At 31.8% G+C, this 14,816-nt stretch overlaps 1 protein-coding gene across 3 annotated transcripts in view; it reads left to right on the top strand.

Moving 5' to 3' along the window:
- PDE10A (phosphodiesterase 10A) overlaps positions 1-14,816 on the top strand; it is an 815,835-nt gene that overhangs the window by 710,579 nt on the left and 90,440 nt on the right. For all 3 annotated transcript variants that reach the window (XM_051998086.1, XM_051998085.1, XM_051998087.1), the window contains 4 exons: positions 3,506-3,646; positions 7,975-8,130; positions 12,319-12,369; positions 13,907-13,965. In XM_051998086.1, coding sequence (XP_051854046.1) covers positions 3,506-3,646; positions 7,975-8,130; positions 12,319-12,369; positions 13,907-13,965 — 407 coding nt within the window. The remainder of the gene's footprint in view (positions 1-3,505; positions 3,647-7,974; positions 8,131-12,318; positions 12,370-13,906; positions 13,966-14,816) is intronic.

The following is a 14,816-nucleotide window of genomic DNA, read 5'->3' as shown; positions in this document are numbered from 1 at the left end:
GTATCTTAGGCCAGATTTGAATTCATCTTGATTAACCAAAGATACTAGCTTTTTTGGGTCTAGGTAAATCACTTAATCCTTTTTGTCGGAGTTCCTCATCTGTAAAATAAGTTGGAGAAAGAAATGACAGACCATTATAGTATCTTTGCCAAAAAAAACCAGAATGAGTTATAGAATAATACTTGACTGAAAAAAATGACAAATAACAAATGAAAATTTCTATTTCAAATTTCATTCAACATTATTTATTTCCCTTCCTTACAGGCAGGCTATAAGGATGATTCTTTTGTTTTTAACTTAATTTGAATAATACTTGACTGAAAAAATGACAAATAAAAAATGAAAATTTCTCTTTCAAATTTCATTCAACATTATTTATTTCCCTTCCTTACAGGCAGAATATAAGGATGATTCTTTTGTTTTTAACTTAATTTTTTCAGCAAATAATGTCAGTTTTTATTCCTTTCTCTCCCCCCCTCCATTAGGAAATGAAAAAAATTATTGTGACAAATGTGCATAGTTTAGCAAAACAAATTCCTGCTTTATCCACATACACAACATACACACATTCTATACTCTAAATACATAAGGCTATAAATAGCATACTTCATTGATGTTCTGGAATTGCAGTTAGTTACTGTGTTGATCAGAGTTCTTAAAGTTTTTGGAGTTGTTTATTTTTACTGTCTCAATATATACAAGTTTTTTTGCAGGTTTCACTGAAACTGTTTCTTTCATTATTTCTTATGTCATGAGTATAATTTATGTTCAGATATTAACTGGTTGATAAATGTCCTGATTGCTGTACAGTCACCACTTTCACTTTAAAGTATATATAAAGTCTTTAGTAATTATTATTAGAATCCCCTAATTCTTCTAAATTTGTTTCCTGGATATTGAATGCCCTTTATCATGTAGGAGGAAGTTGTTATTAATTTCTTGGTTACTAGTCAGTAAACCTTTATTAAACATCTGCTCTGTGCACATATTGTACAAAGCTCTGAGGATAAAGAAAAGGGGTAAAAGACAATCATTATCTTTGAGGAACTCAGAAAAGGAAGACAAAACATAAATGGAAACTTAAGAAGTATGTGGTGGGGAAGGGGGAAAGATGTCAGTCAGAAAAGTCCCAAGTGAGCAGCCAAGTGAGAAATGAGATGTCTTCCCTTTAGTAGAGGTTTGTGACATTCATGATCCCACCCTCCAATCAAAAAGGCAGAAAACTGTAAAGTGCCAAGATCAATCTGAGTTTACAGATTGATGAGGTTATCATCGTAGTGAATTTCTTGAGGAATAGTTGAGAGGTCAATGAGACAAGTCGTAAGGGAGGCTATGCTGCCAGAGGGAAAGACTACTATTCACTATTGAAGAAATAATTTCTTTAAGATGAAAATTTCTAAACTTAAAAATACTTGTTGTGGTTCTAAAATACCTTTTTAATAACAAACAGTTTAGGTTAAAAGGAATTCAACATAAAATGTTTGATACCTTATAGCAAAAAACCCTGACAAATCAGTAGTAGAAAACGTGAAAATGTGGGAAAAAAAAAAAAAAAAAAAAAACCTCTCCTGGTTTTCAAGAGATATAAGTTCAAGATTTGGCTCTATGACAAAACCTTTATGAATCTTTGTTTATATAATAAGAGGTTTGGATTAAGTACTTTCTCATGGCTTTCTTACCTCTTTTTACTTCTAAATGTATTCGTTTTGGAGTAAAAAGATTATTTGGATAATCAATATAGTTTTCTTCAAGTAGTGTATTGTCACTTTTCTTTTTCTATATTTTCACTAAATATTTCCTTAATATGCATTCTGGAACTTAGTTGGAATTAAAGTAATTTCAGGCCTTTAGTTTGTAAAAAAGTCAAGAGATTGGTCTGAAGGTTTTATCACTATGCTTGAATCCCACTGCCAGTGTTTTAACAATTCCATTTCCTAGTGCTCTATTTATCCAAAGATATAGTTCTTCTGTCCAGATGCACTTGAATTCATCAAAAAAATTTAGATATTCTCCCTAGTTCATTTAAATCCTAAAATCAGTTTCCTTGAAAAGAAGCAGATTAAGAAATGGACAATTCTAACATCTCTTGGAATCAATTATCATCCCATTTATCCTGAGTAGTGGTCCTGTACCTTCTTTGATCCTTCTCATTTCTCCAATATAGGCTAGAATACAACAAACTATTTTAGTTGCACTTTTTTTCTTCAACAATATTAGCTAACTATTCTAAAAAAGAATGTGCCATATGCCAATATCTACCCTCTTGTTAGGTATTTGTTTCTTCTGGATATATATTTACAAACAAAAACCAAAAGGCAATCTTTTGGATTTTCAGTTATCACATGCAAAATTGCCAAAGAATTCTGGAGCTACCCATTTGGAAGTCTTATAAAATCCATACAGGTTTTTTTGTATGCAAATACCTTGGAGTAAGGGATGTGGGAACTGAAAAGAAACAAACAAAAAATCAAAACTGAGAATTAAAACAGAATTACAGGAATGATACTTTTCCTAGGACATGATCTAGTGTTAGAACAGATCTATATTAGTATACAGTGATATCGAATACACACTTGAAATCTATAAGAAAATTGATTCAATGCTTTTTATATTTTTGGCTGATTCAGTTCATAGAATCACAGAATCTTATTTGGAAGAGACCTCAGAGAACATCTAATCCTATTTGTACCTGAGTGAGAATCTGTCCTACAACATACCAGACATGTTGGTCTATCCAACCTTTTCTTGCAGATAAATTTCTAGTGAAAGGGAACCCATTGTCTCCTGAGGCACTTTTGGAGAGCTGTGATTGTTAGGAAGTTTTTCCTTATATCACATTTAAATTTGCTTCTGTGTAGCTTTTGCCCATTACTCCTAGTTTGGAGTTAATTTAGAAGAAAAAAAATTCTACATTTAAATATTCCTCATTATATTAAGTGTGATCTTGATGAAAATGTCCTCATGGCCAGGAAAGCCCTGTGATGCTATGTAGTGACACTAGAATATTCTACTAAACCTGAAAGGTCTCATCTGAGGAGCAGCCTCAAAAATTACAGAGATTTATCAGTAGGTTGCCTTGTAGGGTGATGAATCTTTTGGAAACTGCCATGTTTGAAGATTATCTATATAGAGATGGATTAATTAGTTGATACCCTTTCTAATAAGACAGGTTCCTGAAGGATTTAAATTTTGAAGTGTTGCTTAAATGTTTTATCTTGTGCATGTGCTTTGAGCAGAAGTTCATAACTCTCCTATATTCTTGATCACAGTAAAACTGAAAATATATTCACTTTACTTAGTCCCTTTTTGTAATTTTTGTCCCAAACAAAAAAATACATCCCAAATTAATTTAAACCAAAACTAACTCAAACAACAAAATCTTTTCCTTTTATTATTTTTCTCTTCCTTAATTTTTTTTTTCTCACAGAGTCCTTAAGGGCTTAAAGTAACAAAAATTATATGGTTATGATGTATATATTATTTATATTTTCTCTCTTTTTACTAGAGTCTATGTATGTTCACACCACCTGGAGTAAAGGAAGGAAAACCACGACTCATCCCAGCTGGGCCAATTACCCATGGTACAACAATATCTGCTTATGTAGCCAAATCAAGGAAAACAATGCTAGTAGAAGATATCCTTGGGGTAAATTATTTTTAACTTGTAATGACAAATTTTATATTTTGATTATTTTGAAATAAAGTATGACTTAACTGTTTTGATGTGAGCTCTCTTTTAGGTGTTTCTTCTTGCCCCACCCACTACCCACCCAGAATTAAGACCAGGTTCTACTTATTAAGGTAGTTACTCCCTGTTTGTTTGACCTTTATTATATAGATATCCATTTGGGAGCAAGCAGCAGATAATTTTTTTTTAATAAACACTAAAATACTGAATACATTTTGTATGTTTTCTGCATTTCTTTAATTGAAATTTTATTTTTCAGAATTTTTCGAAAGGTACATATTTGGCATAATTACTTATATGTGGATATTATTTGGTATCATTTATCTGATATCCTCAAGAAATGGAATATCCAGTAATAAGGAAGATTTCCTATTAATTATTTTTTATATTCAATAGATCAAAAATATTAATTATTTTGATTGAAATCTTTCTAAAATATATTATTCTCATAACCATCTCAGACAGAAACCCGATCATTTAACATTTTCTGAATGACTTCGTCAGTATATAGAATCATAAAATTTTGAAGTTGCAAAACTTTATATTCTTACATTCATTTTACAGATAAAGATACTAAAGCCCGGGATAATATTATCTATGTGTATACATGTATATGTATATGTATATGTCAAAATGATACAACTATTTAGGGACAGAATTTAGACTAGAACTCATCTTTCTGGATGCAAGTCAGATGTCAATTGATCAATTGCAGCCAAGTCAATGCTCTCAGACATCATTAAAGATAGTGCCTAAGCTAAATGACCCCAGAATGTTTTTTTAAATTTGGTTTTTCAGAAAGATCTTTTCTTTGTCACTGTTGCAGTTCTCATTGTGCTGTCTCCTAGAAGCATGTCCTATTTCTAGTTTGCTAGTTGTGATTTGCAGTGGGTTTAGAATTTAGACAACTAAGCTCATTAAATATATCTAAAGTAATAATGATTAAAAGCCTTAGGGATTTTTTTCTGAGTGGAAGCATGGAATTTTTAAATGAGAGACTGTGTGGTATCTGTTTTGTCTGCTCTCAGGCCATTTTTGCTTCCTGTATCATCTTTGGCTTAATCTTTTAGGCTAGCTGATGAAAACTGCTTTTGGATATGTGAGATGTATCATCCTATTATATAAAAGTTCTGAATAATTGTCATTAATCTACATACAATTTTGATTTTCCAAAATTAAAAAAAAATTCTTCTATAAAACAGGAAGACTGAGCACATCACTTTAATCATTCCATAATTATTTTTTAGATTTAGTCAAATTTTTCATATTACAGTACTATAATAATATTTAATACCTCACATTTGTATAATGCTTTACATCAATAGTTTCTAAACTTTTTGAGTAAGATAGGCCTTTGTTAACATGAGTTTTCATAGCCATCCATGATAGTAGTAGCTGAATTTTTGCAGCACAAATTTTTTTCAGTACTAAATATAGATTTATGGATTCAAATTTTCTTTACAATAACTGTTCACAGTTAGAGCTTGGAAACCTTTAGAGTTTATAAAGTATCCATATTCATTCCAACTTGTTGAATGATTCAGGAGTCTAAGAGTTCTCCTTGTATAGAGACAACTATAACTGAAAACGTTTTTTGAGGGAAGAGACTGTACTTGCTTTTATTTTATTTTATTTATGTCCCTGGTGTTTAGCACTCTAGTAAGCACAAAATAAATATGTATTAAATGCTTTGTGATTTTTCATTCATTCACCTTATATATCCAAAGGCATTAAAAACATTTCATGAAACTCTCAGTCCTGGAGTGTTTATGATGAGTTATAAGTGCATAGAATGCTATAAAATTTTTTACACATATTTCTTGCAAAAAAATGAAAATGTGGATAAATTGTATGAAGAATTTGATAAGATCCTTCAAAACGAGTTGATATATATCATGGTGCTTGGTGCTTTCCGTATGTAACCAGAGGAATGTGGCAAAAAAATGTTGGAAGCTTTTTTGGAATTTTTTGGAGGAAAAAATATCATTTCATTATCAAGAAATGAGACCAAATAATTACTGACTGCTCAAAAGCTTTATGCCTGTACATTATGAACATTTTCTTCAAAAAAAAAAAAGAGTAAGAAGATTAGCTATTTTGAACTTTTAGTTACATACATCCCATTCATTTTGAAATTTGTTAGAACAAAATAAGAGTAATTACCAAATTAATTGAAAGAATAAAGATGAGACATAATCTGTTTAATTGTTCATTAAAATAATAAGAAATGGATAAAAGTAATGATACTGATTCTAAGAGCTATATTTTTGAAAGGTTTAACTAGTGCAAAAGAAGTGGTAGTATTACAGTAAGAAAGCCAAAAAGAGTCCCAAAATTATGCAAACTTAGAGAAAGTTTTATTTCCTCTTAGGCAAGTGAGAGAAGACAATCAATGATTGCATTTTGGAGCACACATCTTCACAGAACATTTTGGGGAAATATGATAGAAGATTCAGTCAATAAATATTTATTAAGCATCATTTTCCATGAGGCTATGCATGTAAAATAAAAAATAATCAGTCCTTATACTTAAACAACTGACATCTTTTGGAAGGGTATAGCATTATACATAGTTAATTTGAGGAAGGAGACAGCAACAACAACTGGGAACTTCAGGAAAAGCTTCCCACAGGAAATGGTTAAGAATTTTAAGAGATAGAAGAAAAGGAACATTTAAGAAAGATGATTTTACAAGATCAAAAAGTTTTTCAGAGATATTAACAGAATGTTAAAATGCTCAGAGATCCAATACAGAATGTCATATTCTGGGAATAGTTGGCACTGCAGTTTAACTAGGATATAATATATAAGAAGATATAATGTGAACTAGAACTGGAAAATTTGGTTTAAGTCTTTATGGAGTGCCTTAAATGCCATGCTGAGAAGTTTGTGTTCTGTCATAGATAAAATGGATTGGAGATGCAATACTAATTAATTAGAAGCAGGAATACTAACTAATTAGAAGTGGAGTAAAAAATGCATTTATCTTATATTTTTAAAAGAATCAACATGATTTAGACAGAGGAAAGAGTTTCAGATAACTTTTGAGTATGTATATATACATACATACACATATATGTATATATATATATTTGTTAGTTTGAATAGAGATGATAACTTGAAGGCAGGAGAATAAATAACAATGTCAAAACTACATAGGGAAATGGAGGTGTAGATGATTGGCTATATAAGATAAATCAAGAAAGAATATTTAAATATATATCAAGCTGAAATTATAAGTTCATAACAGAAAAGAAAAATTGAGAAAATAGGCCTGCAGAGAGTTTAGTTTGAGCTCCAAATAGGTCATCTTCAGAATAATTTGTAGATGGAAGTGAAAGGAGGACAAGAAAGTAGATGCACAACAGATCAAAATGTGTTGGGTGATAGATTCTAATCTCTACCACCTTTGGACTCACTGCCCTCCGTAACCAAAGTACTATATGACATAAATTTTACATAACCAGAAAAGTTCATATTAGTACATAATTTCAAGATACTCTGGGTTTCATATGTCAAGGAGAAGATTCCTTGGAATGGAATGGAAGAATGGAAGAGTTTACAAAAAAAGAAAAAAGTTGAGATAGTACTTCTTAAAAGAGAATGAGAAATCATCAACTATACATTGATATGCCTACTTATTGACATATATAATGCAGTCATGATTTACCTATGGGAAGTGGCATGAGAGATTACATTTAAAACAAAGTAATAGAAATGCTGAGTAGATTACATGGAAGATTTTTATAAAGCCTTGAACTCAAGAACACATAGGATTTGAAGAATGGGTATATGGGGAGATTATTAGGAATTAGGAAGAATTTTGACTTAACACTACAAAATCAAGAAATCATATCAGAAATGGAAACAATCATGTCAATTGTCATAAATTGTCAACTCATAAACAAAGAATTCTGCCCTACAACATTCCTAACAAGTGTTTATCCAAACTTTGTTTAAAAAAAAAAAATAAGAAAAGGAGTAATTCTTTTAGCTAAAATAAAAGTTTTTCTTGTATAGAGTAGATAAGCTGAACTAGATGGCTTTTTTGGTCCTTCCAATACTGAGGTCTGAAGATTCTGTGACTTGTCTGATGGCAATGTAACTAGTAAGTGCTTACTAATGAATAGTACTAATTATTAATATTTTCTTCTAGATAACATAAATGATAAGCTCATTTATTTTTTTTTTTTTTGCTAAAACTGATTAGGAGTGAATTTTTTCTTTTTTTTTCCTCTTCTTCTGCCTTCCTTCCCCCTACCCCCACTTTGTTTTTCTTTTTTCAGGATGAACGATTTCCCAAAGGTATTGGACTGGAATTAGGAACACGTGTCCAGTCTGTTCTCTGTTTACCAATTGTCACTGCAATAGGTGACCTCATTGGTATCCTTGAACTATATCGGAATTGGGGCAAAGAAGCTTTCCACATCTGTCACCAAGAGGTGAGAACTCAATAGTTGGGTTTTTTGAGTTGAAAGTTTTGTCATGTTTCAGTCAGATTTAAATTTTCTGGTTTAATTATACATATTCATATAATTACACTGTTTTTCAAAAACAAAAGTTCTGTTAGATATTGACATGAAAAGTTTTTTTATATATTGGAATTGTGATTATCTTATTAATATTTAAATTGTCATCTTCTATAGAGATGCTATCACATAGTATTTCTTAAGACCATATACTTCATTTACAAAAAAGAATTGGGTTGTCTTTGTTTTTGTTATAATAATGAAAAAATAATGACCAAAAACCCCACATAATCAGAAAAGCTTTTTTCTGAGACATTGTTTTCAGCACTGTGAACTGAGCAATCTTAAGAACTCCACCTACCTTTTGAAGTTTATGGATTGAATCCAGTCAGAAAGATTATGGAACTAAATGGGAAAAAGAAAAAAAAAATTGTGTGTTGTTTTCTCTACATTTCTTTACATGAATAAAATTATGTCTTGACACCCCCCCTAAAAAAATCAAAGTTGCACAATTCTTAGGGTTATTGTTCTAATTACGTGATAATGTCTTTAAGTACCTGTCATGTCTTACTTATGTAAAGTGGAACCCCAGTACATATTTGTGAAATGGAGAAACTTAAATTGTTTAGTTATCTAGAGCCAGATATTCTCCAAAATCATATAACTGAATTAGAATAATTCTTTGTAAAGTACTGTTATTCTATTTTTAAAATAATTACAATAAACTTCAAAGGGAATATCCACATTATTTTACTACACTATAATTTTGTTGTCTTTGAACTATGCCTGAAATAAATAGGCCATCTATTCATTTTTGTAAGTCAATATTTTAGACGTCATAATAAAAAAAAATCTACTGCAATATTAGGACAAATAGTCACAGTTTTTTTAAGGCAAATATAAAAGCTCTTTCACTCCTATTATTGAGACACATACACACACTTTTGCTACTATTAATGGGAATACTTTTATCTTTTGTTGATTCCCATATAGACAAACAAATAAAAGTTATATTAAACTTAAGATCTTCTCACTATATGTCATAGATATTTAATCTTTGCATCTGTAATTTCTTAAAAATAAGGAAAGATGGGGAGGATTCTCAGAAAATGGCATAATAGGTAAATTTCAAGCTTTCCCAATTTCTCTGTTTTGTTCTGTGTAGAACAAATGTGCGCTGAAAAATCAAGACTTGCGGCAGAATCAGGGTCCTCTGGAGACAACCAGAGGAGATCTGAGGAAATAAAGATTTGGGGTAGAGATTATCCTATGTGAAGTGCAAACACTTTCAAGTTAGCTCAGCAGAAACACCAAGTAGGGAGCCCTGGGTGTGGCTGGAGCCTCAGCAGGAACTTGAAAAAACGTTTGCTTCCTGGATTATTTGTGCAGTCGAAATCTGAGTCCTGGAAGACTCAGTGCAGAGACAGTAAGGCAGGGACACTGCTGGCTACAGGCACTTGCTAGAAGGGGCAGCTCTTATTTAGAGTTTTTGGTCAGAGGTGTGTGGCTCAGAATGGTGATTGATCACCCTATGATAAAAAAGCTGGAGATATCTCTAGGAGCAAAATGAAGGTTTATTATACATTCTCGTGCAGTCAAAAGGAGGAGAGGCACCTTTGGGACAAGTTTAAATAGTTCCTAATACAAATACCTCTTCCACCATTAATCCTCATCCTCATTGGCTGAAGGTCTTACATTCTAAATTCAGGAACTACCCAGGAAATTGAATTTTGGCTAATAGGTACATAGCTGCCCATATTTGATGGAGGTAGGAAGAAAATGATATCATGGAAGAATAGCAGGAAGGGGAAGTAGGTATGCCATTAGGCATTCAAGCCTACTCCAACTCTGAGGTAGATGAAGCCTTACTCGATTTTTACAATTGTCTTTTAGAGATCTCACTAAATCTTCAGTAAAGAGCTGAAGTAAAGGTACCAGAGGTACCATCCCCCTCACATCCCAGTTTTAGAGTTGCTTGCAATCATGCTTCTTATTAAAAGAAAAAAAAAGAACCATCATAAAAGAAAGAACTCCACCATAGAAACATAGCAACAGGGAAGACCAAGGTTCATCTTCAGAGGAGGACACTGAAGTAAAAAAACAAACTTCTACAGAAATGTACATTTTTACATGAAATAGCTTCCTGCCCAGAAAGAACTGAAAAAAGAATTTAAAAATCAAATGAGAGTGGGGGCAGCTAGGTGGTGCCATTGATAGAGCACCAGCCCTGAAGTCAGGAGGACCTGAGTTCAAATCTGTCCTCAGACACTTAACATGTACTGGTTGTGTGACCCTGGGCAAATCTTTCAACAATCAAAAGAACTAGTCCTGTGGCCAAAAATATCATTTCCAGCAAAAGTATAATATTGAATGAGAAAAAAATGAACATTCTATGAACCTGCAGATTTTCAGAATTTTCTGTCAACCAACCCCTAACTTAATAGAAAATTAAATGTCTAAGAACCAATTTCAAAGATCAATTTCAAGGAACTCAATATGGACAATTTTTTTTTTACATGGGAAATGCATAGCATGTTTAAGATGGACATAAACAATAAAGCACCTCAAAAGAAAGATTGGGGCAGATTTAAGTTAAAAATAGTAATTATGTCATACTGATGCAGTTTGAATGCTCTCAATTCCTGGTGGTCAAAAAGGTTAGTGGCAATAAGAGTTGTTAAATATCCCCTTTAAATCAGCCACAAGTTTAGAGTGAAAGAATTCACTCATTACCGAATTATTAGTTGCAAAATGAAAGTTTTTTGTTGGATAGAAATCAGTTTACAAGGGACTGACAGAGTTCTATTCGGAAATGGAGTTTTGGCACTAAGAATGCTCAGTGGGCAGGGTCCTAGCAAAGCGCATGGGCCATCTATAAAGACCTTAGTTGAGGGAAACTTTATATTTGGTATCTTGGTGGGGGCTGGGACAGCCTGAGCTGATCAGACCAGGATTCTTCAATTGAATGAGAATATAGAATTTTTATGGGAGTTATTTTGCCCCGAATAGTATTGCTTCTCTTCTCCTGAAAGGTTTGGGTTCTGTCTCACTCCTTGGAGCCTGGGAGATCCTGATCTTGGAAATCAGAAAAGCATGCACAATCTCAGAGTGATAATCTTAAAGGGAACAGTTTCCCTACCCCTTCAATATAAATTAAATATTGTGCAGAGGATGAATAGATACTGAGGCATTAGAGGGGGAGGAGGGGAAGGAGGTCTGAAAATTTAGATCAGAATAGGTTAAATAGGCAATACATGCAATACAAATACATACTGTATACTATGAAGAGTATAGCTCTCTCTAAAACCTATAAAGAAATAAGGGGGGAAGGGTGTGTAGAAAAGGAAGCAAAGGATGAGGGAAGAAGACAAGAGAGGGATCCATGGGTGGAGGGAAATTAAGTAATATCCAGGCAAGTTAGGAATAAAATTATAGCAAAGGGTCAGCAAGGATAGAAAAGATACGTGTGTGTGTGTGTGTGTGTGTGTGTGTGTGTACACACAAAGAAATAAATATTTTTACAAAGAAATAAAGAAAAGATTGACATGAATATAATTTCTTCTACTAATATATACTTTGCTGAATTGGTATCTGTTAATATAGTTTGAATCCTCCTTGATCATCTGCTGGGCACATGACAATTTTCTCTTTGTTTTGTTTAATTTTATTTTTTATTCCTTTTCTATTTTGCTTCTTATTCTGTCTTTAATATAAATTTGAAATTAAAATATAAAGATTTTGCTGAAAAATTAATAAGAGCTTTTGTTAGATTAGAAAAAGATTGTAAATTCTGAGATCTGCATCTTCCTGAATCTACTTTGTACCTTAATATGAAATAACAAGATATTTGACAGCACTGAAGTTTCACAGTACAGAAGAATGAGAAATAGTAGAAAAGATAGCCTATATAACTTCTATTTTTACTGAAATCAGAATGGTGGTGTATCTATAAAAGAATCTATAAGTTCAGTGATCTCAGAAACCTATTTTACTGTTTTGTTTTTTTTAATTAGAATTCTCTAATAGAAAGTCTATTTGCAGAGTAGTTTTTCCTTTAGCTACTGCAGAGAAAATCTTGCAAAATTACCTATTGATAAAATTTTGAAATTCAAACTGAAGTTGATATTAAATAGTTTTAAATACTTTTCTTTTCTTTTTCAGGTTGCAACAGCAAACCTTGCTTGGGCCTCAGTGGCAATACATCAAGTACAAGTAAGTCTTAGTAATGTTTTCATAAGATGATGGCAACTGCCCAGTGTGTACATTTGAGAATAAATCAGCAGTAACTATATGTTATATGCTTTAGAAGAATGAAGTGCACCATACTTAGCAGTTCTACCTTTATAAACTTCTGGCATTGCTAAGTCATCCATGTCATTGAAATAGAGCAATTCCTGGAGTTGTTTTATTCTAGGACTTCTAGAGTTTATTTGTCTTGTTATTGATTTTTGCGTTCTCTGAAATACCAACTGACTATATATAAATGTAGTGAGTGGCCCTGTGTTCAAAACCAACTCTGCTATTGGCTACCTGCATGAACTTGGGCAAGTGAAAGGCTTTTCTTGGACTTTTTTTGTAACCTTTTCTTCTTTTGTAAACTTAGGAAAGTGAACTAAGGGATATCATCCCTTCCAACTCCAAATCTATACTTTTATTCAGAAAAGGACAGGATTAATTAATTAAATACCCAAAAAGGAAACTACTGACAGTTTGTTAGATGCTTGGGTTGGTTTATTAAGCTTTTCAAAGGATCATTTGCTAAATGATACAGTATAGTATGAAGAGCTGCTCCTGAAGCTCTTCTTCCAGGAATCATTTCAAATTTTGCCTCTGAGGCATACTGCTATTGTTATGCTGATTAAAGATACTCAAAATCTCAGTGCTTTAGGCAAAGAATTGCAAAGAAGATGCCAACCTACATCAGTAAGGAGGTTCTACACCAAAAAGTTCCTTATACCAATGAAATCACAGATTCATTCCCTATATCTTTTAAATTGTCTGCTATGCTGAGGCCAATTTAGTTAAGTATATGATATGACCCAAAAAATCACAGCAGTATGAATCTTTAAACACTGTAATTTTTTGCTATTTTTATGATAGTAACCAAATTTAAAGGTGATAGAAGAGATCTATTGAAGAGTTAGTCTTGCCATCTCCTCTAGTGGAAAATTTTATATCACTTCTTTGAAATTGGCTTAACATTTTCACTAGGAAAGTGGAAAAGTCTTCTTGTGAGCCAATATTCAAGGGAAAAGGGAACCTTCCAGAGAACATGTTTTTTTCACTTTCTTCTTGGAAATCAATGTTTAAGAAACTGTTGATAGGAAAAGAAAATAGGCTATATCAATAATATAATTAAAAATATGTGCACTATCTACTTACAATTTTTATATTTAAACAACTACTGCTACATGTATTCCTCCTACAGATTTTCCCATAATAGCATCATTATATTGTAATCATATTCCACTGAAAATTTTTGAGACCTCTTTTTAACTTTTAACTAACAACATTGTTTATTATTAACTGTCCCTTGTAATGTACCTTTTCATGCAAACAATTGATATGATAAATAGAAGTATGTTTTTATATATTTGCTGCCTTTGTGGCATATCATAGTCACAATTCAAGTTACTATTTTAGGCTTTTAAATTAATGACATAAATAACATCCCTATCATTTTAATTTTTTTAATAAAAAGAAAAACTTTTGCTCCAAGTAATAGTTTCCATGCTTTAATTTATGTCAGGTATGCAGAGGCCTTGCCAAACAGACTGAATTGAATGATTTCCTCCTTGATGTATCAAAGTAAGTGTCATTTGTATCTGGGAATGTAATAACACTTTTTTTGAGAAAAAAATTTTGTAATGAGTGCATATTTAACAAATTCCTAAATAGATGTAATTGTGAGAGATTGGTAGTTAGTCTATATCTCAGTATGGAGTAATAAGAGTTGCTGATTATTTATTCTTTGTCACATCATGACATAAAGATTCAATATTTGGATGGGTTATGTTTGTATGATGAAATTTATATGTGTATGATGAAAATTAATTTGTAGTTAAATATAAAAGTTATTTAACTGTTTACTTTTAAAATATGTCCACTAATATAGACTATAAACTTTCCAAGTATTTTAACTTTTGAGAGAAAACAAAGAATGATCTGAGAATGTGGTTTGAAGAACAACTGAAACTCGGTAGTTAATTTTCCAACAATGTCAATAAATTAATTTTCTTTTTATTTATATTAATATATCATTTGTTAAAATGCTTCTTTCCTTGGAACGGGAGCATGGACTCTTCACCTTTCTGTATGTCATGGACTTCTGTGACATTTTAGCAAAGTCTATGAGTTATTTCTTAGCATAAATTTTAGATAATTAAAGGAAACAGTACTTTTCAGTTAGAATTTAATGAAAGTAAAGATTTTTCTTCACCTGAATTCATAGACCCAGTGGACCTCAGGTAAACCCCTTACCTAGTGTCAGTTTCCTAAAGGATGAAGCTAGTAGCAGTTGAGTTTATCAAAAGGTTGATCTTTATGAATGAATGAAACACACTTAAGTGTTTGCTATATGCAAAGTGTTAGGGATATAAAGGAAAATAAGTATCTCTTTCTCAAGGATTTGTATTCTTATTTTATTTTTTATAGCTTTT

This window comes from Antechinus flavipes, chromosome 4, assembly GCF_016432865.1.
Source record: "Antechinus flavipes isolate AdamAnt ecotype Samford, QLD, Australia chromosome 4, AdamAnt_v2, whole genome shotgun sequence".
Classification (NCBI taxonomy): Eukaryota; Metazoa; Chordata; class Mammalia; order Dasyuromorphia; family Dasyuridae; genus Antechinus; species Antechinus flavipes.
This window is presented reverse-complemented; position numbering and strand designations above follow the sequence as displayed.